Here is a 20,629-nt window from a genome sequence, read left to right as displayed (position 1 = left end):
TCCCGCATGACCGACCGCAGCCTGCCCGCACGCCCGACCGCCGCCTGCCCGCCCGGAAAGCCGCCCGCCGCCTGCCAGCCCGCCGCCTGCCTGCCCGACCGCCGCCTGCCTGCTCGGAATGCCGCCCACCACCGTCCTGCCCGCCGCCTGCACGCCCGCCAACTGACCGCCCTGAAGGCCGCACGCCGCCAGCCCGCCCACCGTCTGCCCGCACGCCCGACCGCCGCCTGCCCGCCCGGAAAGCCGCCCGCCGCCTGCCAGACCGCCGCCTGCCCGCCCGACCGCCACCTGCCCGCCCGGAAGGCCGCACACCGCCGTCCCGCCCGCCGCCTGCACGGCCGCCAACTGCCCGTCCAGAAGGTCGCACGCCGCCAGCCAGCCCCCCGCCTGCCCCCCGCCGTCTGCCCGCCCGCCGGACCGCCGCCTGCCCGCGCGGAAAGCCGATTGCCGCATGCATGCCCGCCTCCTGCCCGTCCGCCACCTGCCCGCCCGGAAGGCCGCAGGGCGCCTGCCCGCCCGCCGCCAGCCCACCCGCCGCCTCCCCGCCCACCGTCTGCGCGCCCGCCCGACCGCCTCCAGACCGTCCGCCAACTGCCCGCCCGGAAGGCCGCTCACCGCCTGCCCGCCCGCTGCCTGCCCGCCCACCGATCGCCACCTGCCCGCCCGGATGGCCGACCACCGCCCGTGCGTCCGCCGCCTGCCCGCCGCTCGACCGCCGCCTGCTCGCCCGGAAGGCCGCCCCCCGCCTGCCCGCTGCCGCCTGGCCTGGCGGATGGGCAGGCGGCGGGCGGGCAGGCGGCAGTCGGCTTTCCCGGCGGGCATGCGGCGGTCCGGTGGGCGGGCCGGCGGCGGGCGGGCAGGCGGGGAGACGCCTTCCAGGCGGGCAGGCGGCGGTCAGGCGCGCGGGCAGACGGCGGGCGGGCAGCCGGCGGGCGGGCAGGCGGCAGTCGGCTTTCCAGGCAGGCAGTCGGCGGTCGGGCGGGTGGGCTTGCGGTAGGCGGGCAAGCGGCAATCGGGCAGGCGGCATCGGGCAGGCTGGGGGCGGCCTTCCGGGCGGGCAGGCGGAGTTCGGTCATGCGGGCAGGCGGCGGGTGGGCAGGCAGCGGACGGGCAGGCGGCGGGGAACCTTCCGGGCGGGCAAGCGGTGGTCGGGCGGACGGGCAGGAGGCGGGCGAGCAAGCGGCGTGCGGACAGGCATCGGGTGGGCAGGCGGGGGGCCGCCTTCCGGGCAGGGCAGGCGGCGCACGTGCGGGCGGGCAGGCGGTGCGCGGCCGTCTGGGCGGGAAGGCGGCGTTCGGCAGGCAGGCGTTCGGCGGGCGGGCGGTGTGCGGGTAGGCTGCGGGCGGCCTTCCGGGCGGGCAGGCGGATTCTGGGCAGGCGGCGGGCGGCCAGGCGGCGGGCCGGCAGGCGGGGGGCTCCCTTCCGGACGGGCAGGCGGCGGTCGGGCGGGAGGGCATGCAGCGGGCGGGTAGACGGTGGGCGACCTTCTGGGCGGGCAGTGGCGGTCGGGCGGGCGGGTAGGCAGCTGGCGGGCAGGCGCGGGTTGCCTTCCGGGTGGACAGGCGGTGCGCGGGCAGGTGGCGGACGGGCAGGCGGCGGGCGGCCTTCCGGGCGGGCAGTCGTCGGTCGGGCAGGTGGGCGGGCAGGCGGGGGCCCCCTTCCGGACGGGCAGGTGGCGGTCAGGGGGGCGGGGTGGCGGCTGCGGGCAGGTGGCGGGCGGGCAGTGGGCGTGCGGCCTTCCGGGCGGGCAGTCGGCGGTCGGGCAGGCGGGCAGGCAGGTGGGCAGGCGGTGGGCGGGTAGGCGGCCGGCGGGGCGGCAGCGGGTGGGAAGACAGTGTGCAGCCTACGGGGCGGGCAGGCGGCGGTCGGGCGCGCGGGCAGACGGCGGGCGGGCAGCCGGCGGGCGGGCAGGCGGCAGTCGGCTTTCCAGGCAGGCAGTCGGCGGTCGGGCGGGTGGGCTTGCGGTAGGCGGGCAAGCGGCAATCGGGCAGGCGGCATCGGGCAGGCTGGGGGCGGCCTTCCGGGCGGGCAGGCGGAGTTCGGTCATGCGGGCAGGCGGCGGGTGGGCAGGCAGCGGACGGGCAGGCGGCGGGGAACCTTCCGGGCGGGCAAGCGGTGGTCGGGCGGACGGGCAGGAGGCGGGCGAGCAAGCGGCGTGCGGACAGGCATCGGGTGGGCAGGCGGGGGGCCGCCTTCCGGGCAGGGCAGGCGGCGCACGTGCGGGCGGGCAGGCGGTGCGCGGCCGTCTGGGCGGGAAGGCGGCGTTCGGCAGGCAGGCGTTCGGCGGGCGGGCGGTGTGCGGGTAGGCTGCGGGCGGCCTTCCGGGCGGGCAGGCGGATTCTGGGCAGGCGGCGGGCGGCCAGGCGGCGGGCCGGCAGGCGGGGGGCTCCCTTCCGGACGGGCAGGCGGCGGTCGGGCGGGAGGGCATGCAGCGGGCGGGTAGACGGTGGGCGACCTTCTGGGCGGGCAGTGGCGGTCGGGCGGGCGGGTAGGCAGCTGGCGGGCAGGCGCGGGTTGCCTTCCGGGTGGACAGGCGGTGCGCGGGCAGGTGGCGGACGGGCAGGCGGCGGGCGGCCTTCCGGGCGGGCAGTCGTCGGTCGGGCAGGTGGGCGGGCAGGCGGGGGCCCCCTTCCGGACGGGCAGGTGGCGGTCAGGGGGGCGGGGTGGCGGCTGCGGGCAGGTGGCGGGCGGGCAGTGGGCGTGCGGCCTTCCGGGCGGGCAGTCGGCGGTCGGGCAGGCGGGCAGGCAGGTGGGCAGGCGGTGGGCGGGTAGGCGGCGGGCGGGGCGGCAGCGGGTGGGAAGACAGTGTGCAGCCTACGGGGCGGGCAGGCGGCGGTCGGGCGCGCGGGCAGACGGCGGGCGGGCAGCCGGCGGGCGGGCAGGCGGCAGTCGGCTTTCCAGGCAGGCAGTCGGCGGTCGGGCGGGTGGGCTTGCGGTAGGCGGGCAAGCGGCAATCGGGCAGGCGGCATCGGGCAGGCTGGGGGCGGCCTTCCGGGCGGGCAGGCGGAGTTCGGTCATGCGGGCAGGCGGCGGGTGGGCAGGCAGCGGACGGGCAGGCGGCGGGGAACCTTCCGGGCGGGCAAGCGGTGGTCGGGCGGACGGGCAGGAGGCGGGCGAGCAAGCGGCGTGCGGACAGGCATCGGGTGGGCAGGCGGGGGGCCGCCTTCCGGGCAGGGCAGGCGGCGCACGTGCGGGCGGGCAGGCGGTGCGCGGCCGTCTGGGCGGGAAGGCGGCGTTCGGCAGGCAGGCGTTCGGCGGGCGGGCGGTGTGCGGGTAGGCTGCGGGCGGCCTTCCGGGCGGGCAGGCGGATTCTGGGCAGGCGGCGGGCGGCCAGGCGGCGGGCCGGCAGGCGGGGGGCTCCCTTCCGGACGGGCAGGCGGCGGTCGGGCGGGAGGGCATGCAGCGGGCGGGTAGACGGTGGGCGACCTTCTGGGCGGGCAGTGGCGGTCGGGCGGGCGGGTAGGCAGCTGGCGGGCAGGCGCGGGTTGCCTTCCGGGTGGACAGGCGGTGCGCGGGCAGGTGGCGGACGGGCAGGCGGCGGGCGGCCTTCCGGGCGGGCAGTCGTCGGTCGGGCAGGTGGGCGGGCAGGCGGGGGCCCCCTTCCGGACGGGCAGGTGGCGGTCAGGGGGGCGGGGTGGCGGCTGCGGGCAGGTGGCGGGCGGGCAGTGGGCGTGCGGCCTTCCGGGCGGGCAGTCGGCGGTCGGGCAGGCGGGCAGGCAGGTGGGCAGGCGGTGGGCGGGTAGGCGGCGGGCGGGGCGGCAGCGGGTGGGAAGACAGTGTGCAGCCTACGGGGCGGGCAGGCGGCGGTCGGGCAGGCGGGCAGGCGGCGGGCAGGCAGGTGGTGCTCGGCCTTCCGGGCGCGCAGTCGGCGGCCTTGCGGGCGGACAGGCGGCTGTCGTGCGGGCGGGCAATCGGCTGGCGGACGGATGGCGGTCGGCCGTCCGGGCGGGCAGGCGGATGTCGGCGGGCTTGCATGCGGCGGGCGGGCAGGCGGCGGGCGGACTTCCAGGTGGCGGTCAGGCGGGCGGGCAGGTGGCGGACGGGCAGGCGGTAGTCGGACTTCCAGCGGGCAAGCGGCGGTCCGACGGGCGGGCAGGCTGTAGGCGGGAAGGCGGGAGGGCGGCCTTCCGGTCGGGCAGGCGGCGGTCGGGCGCCCGGGTAGGCGGCGGGCGGGCAGGCGGAGGGCGGGCAGGCGGCGTTCGGGCAGGCGGCAGGCGGCAGGCGGCGGGCGGGCAGGTGGTGTGCGGCCTCCCGGGCGTGCAGCAGGCGGGCGGGTAGGCGGCGAGCGGTCTTCCGGGCGGGCAGGCGGCGCTCAATGGGCGAGCAGGCGGCGGGCGGGCAGGAGGCGGGCGGACGTCTAGGCGGGGAGGTGGTGGTCGAGCAGGCGGCGGGCTTTTTAGGCGGGCGGGCAGGTGGCGGGCGGGCAGGCGGGCAGCTGGGGCGGGCAGGTGGGGGCGGCCATGCGGGCGGGCAGGCGGCTGTCGGGCGCGCGGGCAGGCGTCGGACAGCAGGCTGCGGGCGGCCTTCCGGCGGGCAGGCGGATTCTGGGCAGGCGGCGGGCGGCCAGGCGGCGGGCCGGCAGGCGGGGGGCCCCCTTCCGGACGGGCAGGTGGGACCCGGCCGGGCGGGCAGGCGGCTGCAGGCAGGCGGCAGGCGGGCAGCAGGCAGCGGGCGGGTGGCCTTCCGGGCGGGCAGTCGGCGGTCGGACAGGCGGGCGGGCAGGCGGCGGGCGGGCAGGCGGCGGGCGGGCAGCTGGGGGCGGCCATCCAGGCGGGCAGGCGGTGGTCGGGCTTGCGGGCAGGCTGCGGTCGGGATGGGCAGGCAGGCGGCGGGCGGGCAGGCAGCGGGCGGGCAGGCGGCGGGCGGGCAGACGGCGTTCGGGCAGGCGGCGGGCGGGCAGCTGGGGGCGGCCATCCAGGCGGGCAGGCGGTGGTCGGGCTTGCGGGCAGGCTGCGGTCGGGATGGGCAGGCAGGCGGCGGGCGGGCAGGCGGCGGGCGGCCTTCCGGGCGGGCAGGCGGCTGTCGTCGTGTGGGCAGGTGGCGGACGGGCAGGCGGCGGGGAGCCTTCTGGGCGGGCAGGCGGTGGTCGGGCGGCCGGGCAGGAGGCGGGCGAGCAAGCAGCGGGCTTGCAGGCATTGGGTGGGCAGGCGGGGGGCTACCTTCCGGGCGGGCAGACGGCGGTCGGGCGGGCAGGCTGCGGGCGGGCGGGTGGGGGCGGCCTTCGGGTCGGACAGGCGGCGCACGGGCATGCGGACAGGCGGCGGGTGAGCAGGCGGCGGGCGGCCGTCTGGGCGGGCAGACGGCGGTCGGCGGGCGGGCAGGCGGCGGTCGGGCGGGCGGGCAGGCGGCGGATGGGCAGGCGGCGGGCGGGCAGGCGGCGGCTGGGCAGGCGGCGGGCGGGCAGGCGCCGGGCGGCCTTCCGAGCGGGCGGGCGGCGGTCGGGCGGGCGGGCAGGTGGCGGGTGGGTAGGCGGCGGCCGGGGAGGCGGCGGGGAGCCTTCTGGGCGGGCAGGCGGTGGTCGGGCGGGCGGGCAGTAGGCGGGCGAGCAAGCAGCGGGCGGGCAGGCATTGGGTGGGCAAGCGGGCGGGCAGGCATTGGGTGGGCAGGCGGGCGGCCTTCCGGGCAGGCAGGCGGCTGTCGTCGGGTGGGCAAGTGGCGGACGGACAGGCGGCGGGCGGGCAGGCGGCAGTCGGCTTTCTGGGCGAGCAGGCGGCGTTCGGCCTGCGGGCAGGCGGCGGGCGGGCAGGCGGCGGGAGGGCAGGCGGCGGGAGGGCAGGCGGCGGGCGGGCAGGCGGCGGGAGGGCAGGCGGCGGGCGGGCAGGCGGCGGCCGGCAAGGCGGTGGGCAGCCTTCCGGGCGGGCAACCGGCGGTCGGGCGGGCGGGCACGTGGCGTGCGGGCAGGCGGCGGGCGGCCTTCCGGGCGGACAGGCGGCGGCGGGCAGGCGGCGGACGGGCAGGCTGCGGGCGGCCTTCCGGGCGGGCAGGCGGCGGTCGGGCGGGCGGGCATGCGGTAGGCGGGCAGCCCGCAGGCGTCCAGGCGGCAGCGTGCAGGCGGGGGGCGGCCTTCCGGGCGGGCAGGCGGCGGTCGACTGGCGGACAGGCGGCGGACGCACGGGCGGCGGTCGGCCACCTGGGCGGGCAGGCGGCGGTCGGCGGGCGGGTAGGCGGCGAGCGGGCAGGCGGCGGGCGGCCTTCCGGGCGGGCAGGCGGCGATCGGGCGGGCGGGCAGGTGGCGGATGGGCAGGCGGCGGGCCGGCAGGTGGCGGGCGGGCAGGCGGCAGTCGGCTTTCCCGGCGGGTAGGCGGCGGTCCGGCGGGCGGGCAGGCGGCAGGCGGGCAGGTGGGGAGCCGCCTTCCGGGCGGGCAGGCGGCGGTCCTGTGGGCGGGCAGACGGTGGGCGGGCGGCTGGGGGGACGCTATCCAGGCGGGCAGGCGGCGGTCGGGCGTGCGGGTAGGCTGTGGTCGGGCGGGCAGGCAGGCGGCGGGCGGGCAGGCGGCGGGCGGCGGGCGGGCAGGCGGCGGGCGGCGGGCGGCCTTCCGTGAGGGCACGCGGTGTTCGGTCATGCGGGCAGGCGGCGGGCGGGCTGGCGGCCTTCCAGGGGGGCAGGCTGTGTTCAGTCATGCGGGCAGATGGCGCGCGGCCTTCCGGGCGGGCAGGCGACGGTCCGGAGGGCGGACACTTTTTTTTTTTTCACTAGCTGCTTATATTTTATGACCCACCGTCTAATTTCTTATGGTGGGTCGTATATTGCCACTTAGCCGCTGTGACTGGGTCCGGGGTCCGCAGTGACTGAAAGTAACGCCACGCCGGCTCCCGTCCCCACTCACACCATTGCCCGTGTCCCGCCACGTGGAGGCGGGCTCTGTTTAGATCCATTTGATACTTTTTTTTTGTGCAGCATTAGGAAAACTTATAACTAATACAAAATCAAGTAAGATATTAATAAACAAAACGAAATTATATATTTAGAAAGAAGGAAGGAAGAGAACTGAATAGAGAAGTTATAGGTATAATATGGCCCGTCACCTGGTTGTGGGCGGCGGCCCGGGTCTTGGAATGACCCTCAAGACGCTGGCCGTTGCTCACCATGCTTTTAACATCTACCATTCTAAAAACTACCTTAACTAGAAGAGATTAGGGTACGTTAAAGCTAGAAACTAAGACTAAGACCTCCATGTCCAGCCTGCTAAACTATTTACGATATACAATAGAGAGGTAACTGATTTTGTGCTTGGCTCAAAGTTGCTAATGAAAGGGTACTCGTGGTGAAAGTAATAAGGTAATGACGCTAACGGTTTGTGTTGAGCCTGCAAGGCTCCTAGTAGAGTACATCAGGCGCAAGCACCTCCCGGCCCCGCCGACAACACGACCTGAACGGTGGTTTTCCCCGATCTACCATAGGTATCCGTCGGGTTGGGCTCAAAAGAGAGGAACCACAATTAAGATCCTTCCCTCCAGGACGTGCGCCGCCTCTTACCAGGGGGGCGTAGGTCCCTTGAAGAGGTGCCCAACTTTAAGCTTCAGATGAGAAGTTCTTAGTATAGTGGAGGTTGAGGTATAGGCTGTGTAGGTTGGTTGTACAAACAGTTCACACTGAGCCAATGAGACTTACAATGATACGTGGTGTGGCAGTTAGCACCTTCCGGCCCCACCAGCAACACAGCCTGAGCGGTGGTTTTCCCCGATCTACCATAGGTATCCGTCGGGTTGGGCTCAAAAGAGAGGGACCACAATTAAGATCCTCCCATTCAGACTGTGCGCTGCCTCTTAACGGAAGGCGTAGGTCCCTTGAAGAGGTACCTAGCTTTAAGCTCTTATTGGACATGGAGATGCTGTTAACTATTTATATATACGGTGCAATCTGTTTTTAGGATTGTGTGTGACTTGTGCACCTCTTGTCGGTTGTTCCATTCTGTTCTTTGAATTTGACTTGGTTGGCACTATGGATCATCCGCACTGGACGCTTCAATATCTGTGTTGGTGCCCTGGTCTGTATCTGTTTCTTCTCCATCACTCGTGGTGCTAATCATATCTGTATCCCCCTGGGCATCGTGACGTCTGTTTGGACCGACTTGCCTTCGGTATGGTCTGCTGCGCAAGTATTCTATTTGTTGGATCTTCGAGATTTCGTCCGTTAGTTTGTTGAGTTCAGTCCACCTTTCCGGGTCACGTATTATGGCATGTAGTTCGTTCTGTGTGTTCAGGCGATTTATGTGTACTGTGTGTCTTATGTTCGTGCGTTGTCCGCAGAAGAAGACAGTATGTTCAGGGGAACCTTCTTCCCCGCATGTGCATCTATTAGTCTGCTGCAGACTCACGCGGTACAGGTGCGTGGGATAAGGGCCATGTCCTGTGATGAAATGTACCATACCGCGGCTGGGATCAATATGTTTTAGTTTTAGTCTTTCCCGGATGTCAGGGAAGAAGTTGTAGACACGGCGGCCCTTATCGCTGTTGGCCCACTCGCTCTGCCAGGTATCCACTCGCCATGCTCTGAGTTGGCGTGTTGTCTCAATCGGTACACCAGTGATCTCCCGAACCTGGTCTATTCTCCCCATCCTAAGCCAGTACATTGCTGCGCGGTACCTGATGGTGATATCTATGGGGAAAATTCCCATGACGACACATAGTGCGTCATTTGATGTTGTGTTGAATGCCCCTGTTAGTCGAAGTAGAACACTTCTTTGGCCTCGACGTACAATGGTTCTGTTGGTTGAGAGATTTAACCTGTGGGCCCACGTACTGGCAGCAAAGCATAGTACTGACTCGAAGAGAGCGCAATGGTATGTTCGTGTCACTGAATTGTTCCGAATTTAGCCTAGCCAGTTTGTGTAGTATCTTTACTGCTTTGTTTGTGCATATTCGCATGTGTTCGTGGAAGTTCAATCGTTCATCAATGTATACTCCTAGATAGCGTGTGACTGCTAGTCTTTTTATGTTTGTGTCCCCGATTTTGACTATTGGGTTCCTGCGCAGGATACCCCTTAGCAATGTATAAGTTGTTTTGTTTCCTGCTATCTTTAATTTATTATCTGTGCACCATTGGGTTATTGTCCTAAGTGTTCCATTGGCTCTTTCTTCTAGCTGGGCACGGTTATTTGCTGAAACTACGACGAGTAGATCATCAGCATAAGCGACAGCTCCATCTGTCAAGATGTGCTCCTCTAGTAACTGTAGGAGCGGTTCTATAACTATGTCCCAGAAGATGGGGCCGCAGATCGACCCTTGTGGACAGCCTTTTGTAATTCGTTTAATCACTTTCTGGTTGTCCATTTGCCAAACGACCGTTCTGTCTCTGCAGTAGTCCATGAAACTATTATACAGAGACTCCGGTACCTGCAGGTGTCTGAGCCTCTTGAACAAGGCCGGCCACCAGAGGTTGTCGAAGGCACCTGAGATGTCTATCATAATTGCAAGTGTGTATTTGGAGGGTGTGTCGTGTACTATTTGGAGTGCTCTGTTAATTGCGTCGTCTATAGATTTCCCTTCCCTGAAGCTGTATTGGTGTGGTGTCAGTCACCCGTAGTGTTCGGTGTGCTTGTAGTCTTTTGCAGAGTAGTTTTTCTTGTACTTTACCGAGTGTATTGATAAGGCAAATTGGTCTGTATGACTTGGGGTCTGATGGGTCTTTGTCTGGAGCCTTTTTGATGATAACCGCTTTCGAGGTCTTCCACACTGCAGTCACACGGCCCAGCCTTAATGCATCGTTTAACAACGTTGTGAGAAACGGGGTGATCTGCAGTGCAATTTGTTTCAGTACCTCAGAGTGGATACCATCCGGTCCAGGCGCCTTTTTGTTTTTGAGTTCTGAGATCGCTGTCGCCACTTCTTCCTGCGCAAATGGACAGGTGACGGTTGGTGTGGTGTATACTGTGTCTACTTCGTGTCTCAGTGCTGCATGTAGTGGTGTGTCTGTGTCTGCGATGTCGTCGGGCAGGAGTTTGCTCAGCAGGAACTCCGCTGTGCGTCTCCAGCCCTTAGTCATCTCACCATCCTCCTGTCGCAGCGTTCCCAGAACCAGTGGGCTCTTAATTTTCTCTGTCACGATTTTGTATGGTTCCCCCCAAATGTTTAGTTGTGTTTGTGCTGCTACATGGCTGTTCCAATGGTCTTTCCTGGTCTTATTCAGTTCAAGTTTATATTTATCCTTGGCAAGCCGGTAGTCGTGTAGTCGTAATTGTCTTTCTCTATCTGAAATTGCTCGTTGGTAAAGTTTACGTTTACGTTTTGAGTCTTGTTTGAGTCGTGTTAATTGTGTAGTCCAGGGAATATTTTGGTGTTTTGTCATTCTTTGTGTGGGTATGCAGGTGTTCTGTGTGTGTGTGTGTGATGATATCTGTCAGCATGTGTGCTCTGTAATCAACACTGCCGGTGATGTCTTGCGATATGTGCTCATGTATTTTTTGTATGACCCTGTCCCAGTCTGTTTTGTCAAATAATAGTCTTTTTGGTAGTGTTTCTGTGTTGACGTTTGGTGTACCACTTAAGGTTAGTGTGATGATGTTGTGGTCGCTAGCAGTGATCTGCTCAAGTACGGTCCAGTCTCGTACGTGGTTGATGGCGGCATTATTAACGAGGGTGATGTCTATGTTTGATGAATGACCGTTGTGTCCGATGTGAGTCGGGTGATGTCCTTCCTTGTTGAGTACGTGTAGTCTGTTTTCTTGGATGATGTCATTTATTATTCTACCTCTGTCGTCAGTTCTGTCTGAATGCCACAGGGTTGATCTGGCATTTATGTCTGCACAGATGAGAAGTTTTTTGTTGCCAGCGTATTGCGCAACATCTCTGATGAGGTCTGCGTATGGTTTGATGCAATGACAGAATTGGGCGTACAGCGACGCGATGATCCAAGTATCCCCCTTGTGTGTGACTTCAACTGTAACTAGGTGCTCGGAACAGAGTTCTGTAATTTTGACTGGATGTATTTCTTTGTTTAGGATTATGACAGATGCCATGCAGCCTGTCCCCTCCGCAACTGTCACTGCACTTGGAGGAAAGTTGGGGATATGCCCTTGTCTAGTGTAGGGCTCCTGTATGCACAGAATGTCACTTTTTAGTTCACGTAGGACCCGTGGGAGCTCCGAATTTACAAGTATACTCCGCATAGCATTATGCTGTGCTATTAGCAGTTTGGGTGTTTAACTGTGGCGTAGCACTTGCTGCCAGTTTAACTGTAATCGAAGTATGTTCTCCAATGAGCCCTTACGTGATCCTTGTAAAGCTTGTCCATATCGAATGGTTCCTCCCTGCGGGCGCACACCTGCATGAGCAGGTCTAGTAGGCTGTCTGGATCTGTTGGAATATTCTCTGTTTTGAGAATCAGTCTATCGGTTTGCTCTGATGTACGGAAACAAACAGATTGGCCGTACGGGTGTAGGGTGCGGATGAGCATCCACTGTGCCGTCTCTAAGATGTCTCTTTTTTCTAGCCTACTTAATTTTACATTTATATCTAGCTCGTCGTAACTAAAACTATCGGTGTCGATGGCGTGTGTTGGCGTCTCTGCAGCCGTGACGTGTCGTGATGGTGTAGTGGCGTTGTTGTGCACCTCTGCAGGGGGCGCTGGATTGACTTCCTCGTTGGTTGTTGTGGGGGTTTCCTTGGGCGTCGGCATTGAGGTTGTTGGTTGGGGGGCTGTGAAGGTGTTGGTATCATCAGGGGTATGCACTTTCGTATCACTAGTTTTTGAGGCAGCCTGCGATTGCCGCGATTGGTCGTCACACGCTTTCACTTTCGGGACTCTCTTAGGCTGTTTGGGTTTCCTATGCGGTTTTAGTTTCCTAAAGGCTGCGATGATTCGTTTGTTTTTTGTGTGTGTTTCGTTTGTGCAGTCTTGATGTGTATCAGATGTGTTGGTTGTTTGTGCCTCCATTCTGCATTGATTTGACGTGATTTGGTTCCCACTTGACTGCTCGTCTACGCTACCTGTGACAGACATAACAGCTTTTGGTATGTTATGCACACTGTCGGCGGGCGGACAGGCCGCGGTCCGGCAGGCGGGGGCCGCCTTCCGGGCGGGCAGGCGGCGGTCGGGCGGACGGGCAGGCGGCGGGCTGGCAGGCGGCAGGCGGCCTTCCGGGCGGGCAGGCGGCGTTCGTGCGGGCGGGCAGGCGGCGGGTGGGTAGGCGGCAGCCGGACAGGCGGCGGCCGGTCAGGCGGCGGGGAACCTTCCGGGCGGGCAGGCGGTGGTCGGGCGGACGGGCAGGAGGCGGGTGAGCAAGCGGTGGGCGGCCAGGCATCGGATGGGCAGGCGGGGGCCGCCTTCCGGGCGGGCAGGCGGCGCAGGTGCGGGCGGGCAGGCGGCGGGCGGCCGTCTGGGCGGGAAGGCGGCGGTCGGCCGGCAAGTGGTCGGCGGGCGGGCGGCGGGCGGGCAGGCTGCGGGCGGCCTTCCGGGCGGGCAGGCGGATTCTGGGCAGGCGGCGGGCGGCCAGGCGGCGGGCCGGCAGGCGGGGGCCCCCTTCTGGATGGGCAGGCGGCGGGCAGGCGGGGGCGGGCAGGCGGCGGGCGACCATCCGGGCGGGCAGGCGGCGGTCGGGCGGGCGGGCAGGCGGCTGGCGGGCAGGCGGCGTGCGGGCAGGCGACGGGCGGCATTCCGGTTCGACAGGCAGCGCGCGGGCAGGCGGCGGACGGGCAGGCTGCGGCCGGCGTTCCGGGCGTGCAGGTGGATTCTGGGCAGGCGGCGGGCGGCCAGGCGGCGGGCTGGCAGCCGGGGGGCCCCCTTCCGGACGGGTAGGCGGCGGTCGGGCGGGAGGGCAGGCGGCGGGCGGGCAGGCGGCGTGCAGGCAGGCGGCGGACGGCCTTCCGGGTGGACAGGCGGTGGGCGGGCAGGCGGCGGACGGGCAGGCTGCGGGCGGCCTTCCGGGCGGGCAGGCGGATTCTGGGCAGGCGGCGGTCGGCCATCCGGGCGGGCAGGCGGCGGTCGGCGGGCGGGCATGGGTCGGGCGGGCAGGTGGCGGGCGGTCTTCCGGGTGGGCAGGCGGCGGTTAGGCGGGCGGGCAGGTGGCAGACGGGCAGGCGGCGAGAGGGCAGGCGTAAGTCGGACTGCCAGCGGGCAAGCGGCGGTGCGGCGGGCGGGCGGGCTGTGGGCGGGCAGGCGGCGGGCGGCCTTCCGGGCGGGCAGGCGGCGGTCAGGCGGGAGGGCAGGCGGCGGGCGGGTAGGCGGCGTGCGGGCAGGCGGCGGGCGGCCTTCCGGGTGGACAGGCGGCGGGCGGGCAGGCAGCGGACGGGCAGGCTGCGGGCGGCTTTCCGGGCGGGCAGGCGGATTCTGGGAAGGCGGCGGCCTGCCAGGCGGCGGGCCGGCAGGTGGGGGGCCTCCTTCAGGACGGGCAGGCGGCGGTCGGGCGGGCGGGCAGGCGGCTGCGGGCAGTCGGCGGGCGGGCAGCGAGTGGGCGGCCTTCAGGGCGGGCAGTCGGCGGTCGGGCAGGCAGGTGGGCAGGCGGTGGGCGGGTCGGCGGCGGGCGGGCCGGCGGCGGGTGGGCAGACGGTGGGCAGCCTACGGGGCGGGCAGGCGGCGTTCGGGCAGGCGGAAGGCGGCGGGCGGGCAGGTGGTGTGCGGCCTCCCGGGCGGGCAGCAGGCGGGCGGGTAGGCGGCGAGCCGTCTTCTGGGCGGGCAGGCGGCGCTCAACGGGCGAGCAGCCGGCGGGTGGGCAGGAGGCGGGCGGCCGTCTAGGCGGGGAGGTGGCGGTCGAGCAGGTGTCGGGCTTGCAGGCGGGGGGCCGCATTCTGGGCGGGCAGGCGGCCGTCGTGAGGCGGGCAGGCAGTGTCGGGCAGGCGGCGGGCGGGCAGGCGGCAGGCGGCAGGCGGGCTGGCGGTGTGCGGCCTTCCGTCCGGGCCGGTGTGGTCGGCCTTCCGGGCGGGCAGGCGGCGATCGGGCAGGCGGCGGGCGGGCAGGTGGCAGGCGGCCTTCCGTGCGGGCAGGCGGCGGGCGGGCGGGCGGGCAGGCGGCGGGCGGGCAGGCGGCGAGCGGGCAGCGGGCGGGCGGCCTTCCGGGCGGGCAGTCGGCGGTCAGGCAGGCGGTGGGCAGCCTTCCGGGCGGGCAGGCAGTGGGCGGCCTTCCGGGCGGGCAGGCGGCGATCGGGCAGGCGGCGGGCGGGCAGGTGGCAAGCGGACTTCCTGGCGGGCAGGCGGCGGTCGGGAAGATGGCGGGCGGGCAGTTGGCAGACGGCCTTCCGGGCGGGCAGGCAGGGGTCGGGCAGGCGGCGGGCGGGCAGGCGGTGGGCGGCCTTCCGGGCGGGCGGTCGGCGGTCGGGCGGGCAGGCAGGCGGCGGGCGGGCAGGCGGTGGGCGGTCTTCCGGGCGGGCAGGCGGCGGTCGTTCGTGCGGGCAGGCTGCGGGCAGGCTGCGAGCAGGCTGCGGGCTGGCAGGCGGCGGGCGGCTTTCCGGGCGGGCAGGCCGCGGTCGGGCGGGCGGGTGGGCGGGCAGACGGCGGGCGGGCAGGCGGCAGGCGGTCAGGCGGCGGGCGGGCCGGCGGCGGGTGGGCAGGCGGTGGACAGCCTTCCGGGCGGGCAGGCGGCGGTCGGGCGGGCGGGCAGGATGCGGGTGGGCAGGCGGCTTGCGGGCAGGTGACGGGCAGGCAGGCGTGGGTCGGCCTTCCAGGCAGGCAGGCGGCGGTCGGGCGGGCGGGCATGCGGTAGGCGGGCAGGCGGCAGGCGGGCAGGCGGCAGCGGGCAGGCAGGGGGCGGCCTTCCGGGCGGGCAGGCGGCGGTAGAGCGGGCGGTCAGGTGGCGGGCGGACGGGCGGCGGTCGGCCATCCTAGCGGGCAGGCGGCGGTCGGCGGGCAGGCTGGCGGTGGTCGGGCAGGCGGCGAGCGTGCAGCCAGGGGCGAACTTCGTGTCGGGCTGGCGGCGGTCGGGCGTGCGGGCAGGCTGCGGTCGGCGGTCGGGCAGGCGGCGGGCGGCCTTCCGGGCGGGCAGGCGGCGTTCAGGCGGGCGGGCAGGCGGCGTGCGAGCAGACGGTGGGCGGCCTTCCGAGCGGGCAGGCGGCGATCGGGCGTGCGGGCAGTTGGTTGACGGGCAGGCGGCGGGCGGGCAGGCGGCAGTCGGCTTTCCGGGCGTACAGGCGGCGGTCCGGCGGGCGGGCATGCGGCGGGCGGGCAGGCGGAGGGCAGGCGGTGGGCGGCCTTACGTGCGGGCAGGCGGTGTTGGGGCGGGCGGGCAGGCGGCGGGCGGGCAGATGGTGGGCGGCCTTCCGGGCGGGCAGCAGGCGGGCGGGCAGGTGGCGGGAGGTCTTCCGAGCGGGCAGGCGGCGCTCGTGCGGGCGGGCAGGCGGCGGGCGGGGAGGCGGCGGGCGGCCGTCTGGGCGGGCAGGCGGCGGTCGGGCAACCGGCGGGGGGCTGACGGCGGGCGGCCTTCCGTTCGGGCAGGCGGCGTCCGGGCAGGCGGCGGGCAGGTGGTGGGCGACCTTCCGGGCGGGCAGGCGTCGGTCGTGCGGGCGGGCAGGCGGCGGTCTGACAGGCGGCGGGCGGCTTTCCGGGCGGGCACGCTGCGGTAGAGCGGGCGGGCCGACGGCGTGCGGGCAGGCGGCAGGCGGGCCGGCGGCAGGTGGGCAGTCGGTGGGCAGTCTTCCGGGTGGGCAGGCGGCGTGCGGGCAGTCGGCAGACGGCCTTCTGGGCGGGCTGGCCGCGGTCGGGCGGGCGGGCAGGCGGCAGTCGGCCTTCCGGGCGCACGGGCAGGCGACGGTCGGGCGGGCGGGCAGGCTGCGGGCGGACAGGTGGGGGGCGGCCTTCCGGGCGGGCAGGCGGCGGTCGTGCAGGTGGGCAGGCAGCGGGCTGGCAGGCGGCGGGCGGCCTTCCGGGCAGGCAGGCGGCGGTCGGGCGGGCGGGCAGGCGGCGGGCGGGCAGGCGGCGGGCGGGCAGGCGGCGGGCAGGTGGTGTGAGGTCTTCCGAGCGGGCAGGCGGCGCTCGTGCGGGCGGGCAGGCGGCGGGCGGGGAGGCGGCGGGCGGCCGCCTGGGCGGGCAGGCGGCGGTCGGGCAACCGGCGGGGGGCTGACTGCAGGCGGCCTTCTGTGCGGGCAGGCGGCGTCCGGGCAGGCGGCGGGCAGGCGGTGGGCGGCCTTCCGGGCGGGCAGGCGTCGGTCGTGCGGGCAGGCAGGCGGCGGTCTGACAGGCGGCGGGCGGCTTTCCGGGCGGGCAGGCGGCGGTAGGGCGGGCGGGCAGACGGCGTGCGGGCAGGCGGCAGGCGGGCCGGCGGCAGGTGGGCAGGCGGTGGGCAGTCTTCCGGGCGGGCAGGCGGCGTGTGGGCAGTCGGCAGGCGGCCTTCTGGGCGGGCTGGCCGCGGTCGGGCGGGCGGGCTGGCCGCGGTCGGGCGGGCGGACAGGCGGCGGGCGGGCACGCGGCTTGCGGGCAGGCGGTGGGCGGCCTGCCGGGCGGACAGGCGGCGGGCGGGCAGGCGGCGGACGAGCAGGCTGTGGTCGGCCTTCCGGGCGGGCAGACAGGGGTCGGGCGGGCATGCGGAAGGCGGGCACGCGGCGGTCGGGCAGGCGGGGGGCGGCCTTCTGGGCGGGCAGGTGGCGGTCGAGCGGCGGGCAGGCGGCGGACCCACGGGCGGCGGTCGGCCATCCGGGCGGGCAGGCGGCTGTCGGCGGGCGGGCAGGCGGCGAGTGGCAGGCAGCGAACGGCCTTCCGGGCGGGCAGGCGGCGATCGGACGGGCGGGCGGGCGGGCAGGTGGCGGATGGGCAGGCGGCGGGCGGGCAGGCGGGGGTCAGCCTTCCGGGCAGGCAGTCAGTGGTCGGGCGGGTGGGGTTGCGGTAGGCGGGCAAGCGGCAGGCGGGCAGGCGGCATCGAGAAGGCGGGGGGCGGCCTTCCGGTCGGGCAGGCGGAGTTCGGTTATGCCAGCAGGCGGCGGGCGGGCAGGCGGCGGTCCAGCGGGCGGGGGGCCGCATTCCTGGCGGCCAGGCGGCGGTCGGGCGGGTGGGCAGGCGGCTTGCTGGCAGGTGGCTGGCAGCCTTCCGGGCAGGCAGGCGGCGTTCGGGCGAGCGGGCAGGCGGCTGGTGGGCAGGAGGGGGACGGGCAGGCGGCGTGGAACCTTTCGGGCGGGCAGGTGGTGGTCGGGCGGACGGGCAGGAGGCGGGCGAGCAAGCGGCGGGCGGACAGGCATCGGGTGGGCAGGCGGGGGGCCGCATCCGGGCGGGCAGGCGGCGCACGTGCGGGCGGGCAGGCGGCGGGCGTCCGGCTGGGCGGGAAGGCGGCGTTCGGCGTTCAGGCGGTCGGCGGGCGGGCGGTGGGCGGGCAAGCTGCGGGCGGCCTTCCGGGCAGGCAGGCGGATTCTGGACAGGTGGCGGGCGTCCAGGCGGCGGGCCGGCAGGCGGGGGGCCCCCTTCCGGACGGGCAGGCGGCGGTCGGGCGGGCGGGCAGGCGGCGGGCGGGCAGACGGTTGGTGACCTGGGCGGGCAGGTGGCGGTCGGGCGGGCGGGGTGGCGGCTGCGGGCAGGCGGCAGGCGGGCAGCGGGCGTGCGGCCTTCCGGGCGGGCAGGCGGCGTTCGGGCAGACGGGCGGGCAGGCGGTGGGCGGGTAGGCGGCGGGCGTGCCGGCAGCGGGTGGGAAGACGGTGGGCAGCCTACAGGGCGGGCAGGCGGCGGTCGGGCAGGCGGGCAGGCGGCGGGCAGGCAGGTGGGGCTCGGCCTTCCGGGCGCGCAGTCGGCGGTCGTGCGGACGGGCAGCTGGCAGTCGGGCAGGCGTCGGCGGCTGGTGGTGGGCGGCCTTGCGGGCGGGCAGGCTTCTGTCGTGCGGGCACGCAAGCGGCTGGCGGACGGATGGCGGTCGGCCATCCGGGCGGGCAGGCGGAGGTCGTTCGTGCGGGCAGGCTGCGGGCAGGCAGGCGGCGGGCGGCTTTCCGGATGGGCAGGCGGCGGTCGGGCGGGCGGGCGGACGGGCGGGCAGACGGCGAGCGGGCTGGCGGCAGGCGGGCAGACGGCGAGCGGGCAGGCAGCGGGCGGGCAGGCGGCGGGCGGGCAAGCGGCAGGCGGGCAGATGGCGGGCGGGCAGGCGGCGGGCGGGCAGGCGGCGGGCGGCCCGGCGGCGGGTGGACAGGCGGTGGACAGCCTTGTGGGCGGGCAGGCGGCGGTCGGGCGGGGGGGCAGGAGGCTGGTTGGCAGGCGGCGGGCGGGCAGGTGACGGGCAGGCAGGCGGGGGTCGGCCTTCCGGGCGGGCAGGCGGCGGTCAGGTGGGCGGGCATGCGGTAGGCGGGCAGGCGGCAGGCGGGCAGGCGGCAGCGGGCAGGCGGGGGGCGGCCTTCTGGGCGGGCAGGCGGATTCTGGGCAGGCGGCGGCCTGCCTGGCGGCGGGCCGGCAGGCGGGGGGACTCATTCCGGGTGGGCAGGCGGCGGTCGGGCGGGCGGGCAGGCGGCTGCGGGCAGGCGGCGGGCAGGCGGTGGGCGGGTCGGCGGCGGGCGGGCCGGCGGCGGGTGGGCAGACGGCGCGGGCAGGCGGCGTTCGGGCAGGCGGAAGGCGGCGGGCGGGCAGGTGGTGTGCGGCCTCCCGGGCGGGCAGCAGGCGGGCGGGTAGGCGGCGAGCGGTCTTCCTGGCGGGCAGGCGGCGCTCAATGGGCGAGCAACCGGCGGGCGGGCAGGAGGCGGGCGGCCGTCTAGGCGGGGAGGTGGCGATCGAGCAGGTGGCGGGCTTGCAGGCGGGGGGCCGCATTCTGGGCGGGCAGGCGGCCGTCGTGAGGCGGGCAGGCAGTGTCGGGCAGGCGGCGGGCGGGCAGGCGGCAGGCGGGCTGGCGGTGTGCGGCCTTCCGTGCGGGCCGGTTCGGTCGGCCTTCCGGGCGGGCAGGCAGGGGTCGGGCAGGCGGCGGGCGGGCAGGCGGTGGGCGGCCTTCCGGGCGGGCGGGCGGCGGTCGGTCAGGCAGGCAGGCGGCGGGCGGGCAGGCGGTGGGCGGTCTTCCGGGCGGGCAGGCGGTGGTCGTTTGTGTGGGCAGGCTGCCGGCTGGCAGGCGGCGGGCGTTTTTCCGGGCGGGCAGGCCGCGGTCGGGCGGGCGGGTGGGCGGGCAGACGGCGTCGGGCAGGCGGCAGGCGGTCAGGCGGCGGGTGGGCCGGCGGCGGGTGGGCAGGCGGTGGACAGCCGTCCGGGCGGGCAGGCGGCGGTCGGGCGGGCGGGCATGCGGTAGGCGGGCAGGCGGCAGGCGGGCAGGCGGCAGCGGGCAGGCAGTGGGCGGCCTGCCGGGCGGGCAGGCGTCGGTAGAGCGGGCGGGCAGCTGGCGGGCGGACGGGCGGCGGTCGGCAAACCTGGCGGGCAGGCGGCGGTCGGCGGGCAGGCATGCGGTGGGCGGGCAGGCGGCGGGCAGGCGGCCGTCGTGAGGCGGGCAGGCAGTGTCGGGCAGGCGGCGGGCGGGCAGGCGGCAGGCGGGCTGGCGGTGTGCGGCCTTCCGTGCGGGCCGGTTCGGTCGGCCTTCCGGGCGGGCAGGCGGCGATCGGGCAGGCGGCGGTCGGGCAGGTGGTAGGCGGCCTTCCGGGCGGGCAGGCGGCGGGCGGGCGGGCGGGCAGGCGGCGAGCGGGCGTCGGGCGGGCGGCTTTCCGGGCGGGCGGTCGGCGGTCGGGCAGGCGGTGGGCAGCCTTCCGGGCGGGCAGGCAGTGGGCGGCCTTCCGGGCGGGCAGGCGGCGATCGGGCAGGCGTCGGGCGGGCAGGTGGCACGCGGACTTCCTGGCGGGCAGGCGGCGGTCGGGAAGATGGCGGGCGGGTAGTTGGCAGGCGGCCTTCCGGGCGGGCAGGCAGGGGTCTGGCAGGCGGCGGGCGGACAGGCGGTGGGCGGCCTTCCGGGCGGGCAGGCGGCGGTCGGTCAGGCAGGCAGGCGGCGGTCGGGCAGGCGGTGGGCAGTCTTCCGGGCGGGCATTCGGCGGTCGTTTGTGCGGGCAGGCTGCGGGCTGGCAGGCGGCGGGCGTTTTTCCGGGCGGACAGGCCGCGGTTGGGCGGGCGGGTGGGCGGGCAGACGGCGGGCGGGCAGGCGGCAGGCGGTCAGGCGGCGGGCGGGCCGGCGGTGGGTGGGCAGGCGGTGGACAGCCTTCCGGGCGGGCAGGCGGCGGTCGGGCGGGCGGGCAGGATGCGGGCGGGCGGGCGGCTTGCGGGCAGGTGACAGGCAGGCAGGCGTGGGTCGGCCTTCCGGGCGGGCAGGCGGCGGTCGGGCGGGCGGGCATGCGGTAGGTGGGCAGGCGGCAGGTGGGCAGGCGGCAGCGGGCAGGCAGTGGGCGTTCTTCCGGGCGGGCAGGCGGCGGTAGAGCGGGCGGGCAGGTGGCGGGCGGACGGGCGGCGGTCGGCCATCCTGGCGGGCAGGCGGCGGTCGGCGGGCAGGCAGGCGGTGGGCGGGCAGGCGGCGAGCGTGCAGCCAGGGGCGGCCTTCGTGGCGGGCTGGCGGCGGTCGGGCGTGCGGGCAGGCTGCGGTCGGCGGTCGGGCAGGCGGCGGGCGGCCTTCCGGGCGGGCAGGCGGCGTTCAAGCGGGCGGGCAGGCGGCGTGCGGGCAGGCGGTGGGCGGCCTTCCGAGCGGGCAGGCGGCGATCGGGCGTGCGGGCAGTTGGCGGACGGGTAGGCGGCGGGCGGGCAGGTGGCAGTCGGCTTACCGGGCGTACAGGCGGTGGTCCGGCGGGCGGGCAGGCGGCGGGCGGGCAGGCGGAGGGCAGGCGGTGGGCGGCCTTCCGGGCGG

The 20,629-nt window shown here is 73.0% G+C and overlaps 1 protein-coding gene across 1 annotated transcript in view; it reads left to right on the top strand.

The window, feature by feature from the left end:
• The first annotated feature begins 6 nt into the window (after positions 1-6).
• Positions 7-20,629, top strand: part of LOC126195646 (basic proline-rich protein-like) — a 62,183-nt gene continuing 41,560 nt past the window's right edge. The window contains exon 1 of the mRNA XM_049934270.1: positions 7-787. Within this exon, the coding sequence (XP_049790227.1) occupies positions 7-787 (781 nt within the window). The remainder of the gene's footprint in view (positions 788-20,629) is intronic.

This window comes from Schistocerca nitens, chromosome 7, assembly GCF_023898315.1.
Source record: "Schistocerca nitens isolate TAMUIC-IGC-003100 chromosome 7, iqSchNite1.1, whole genome shotgun sequence".
Lineage (NCBI taxonomy): Eukaryota > Metazoa > Arthropoda > Insecta > Orthoptera > Acrididae > Schistocerca > Schistocerca nitens.
The sequence above is the reverse complement of the archived record's forward strand: the minus strand, read 5'-3'. Positions and strand labels throughout refer to the sequence as shown.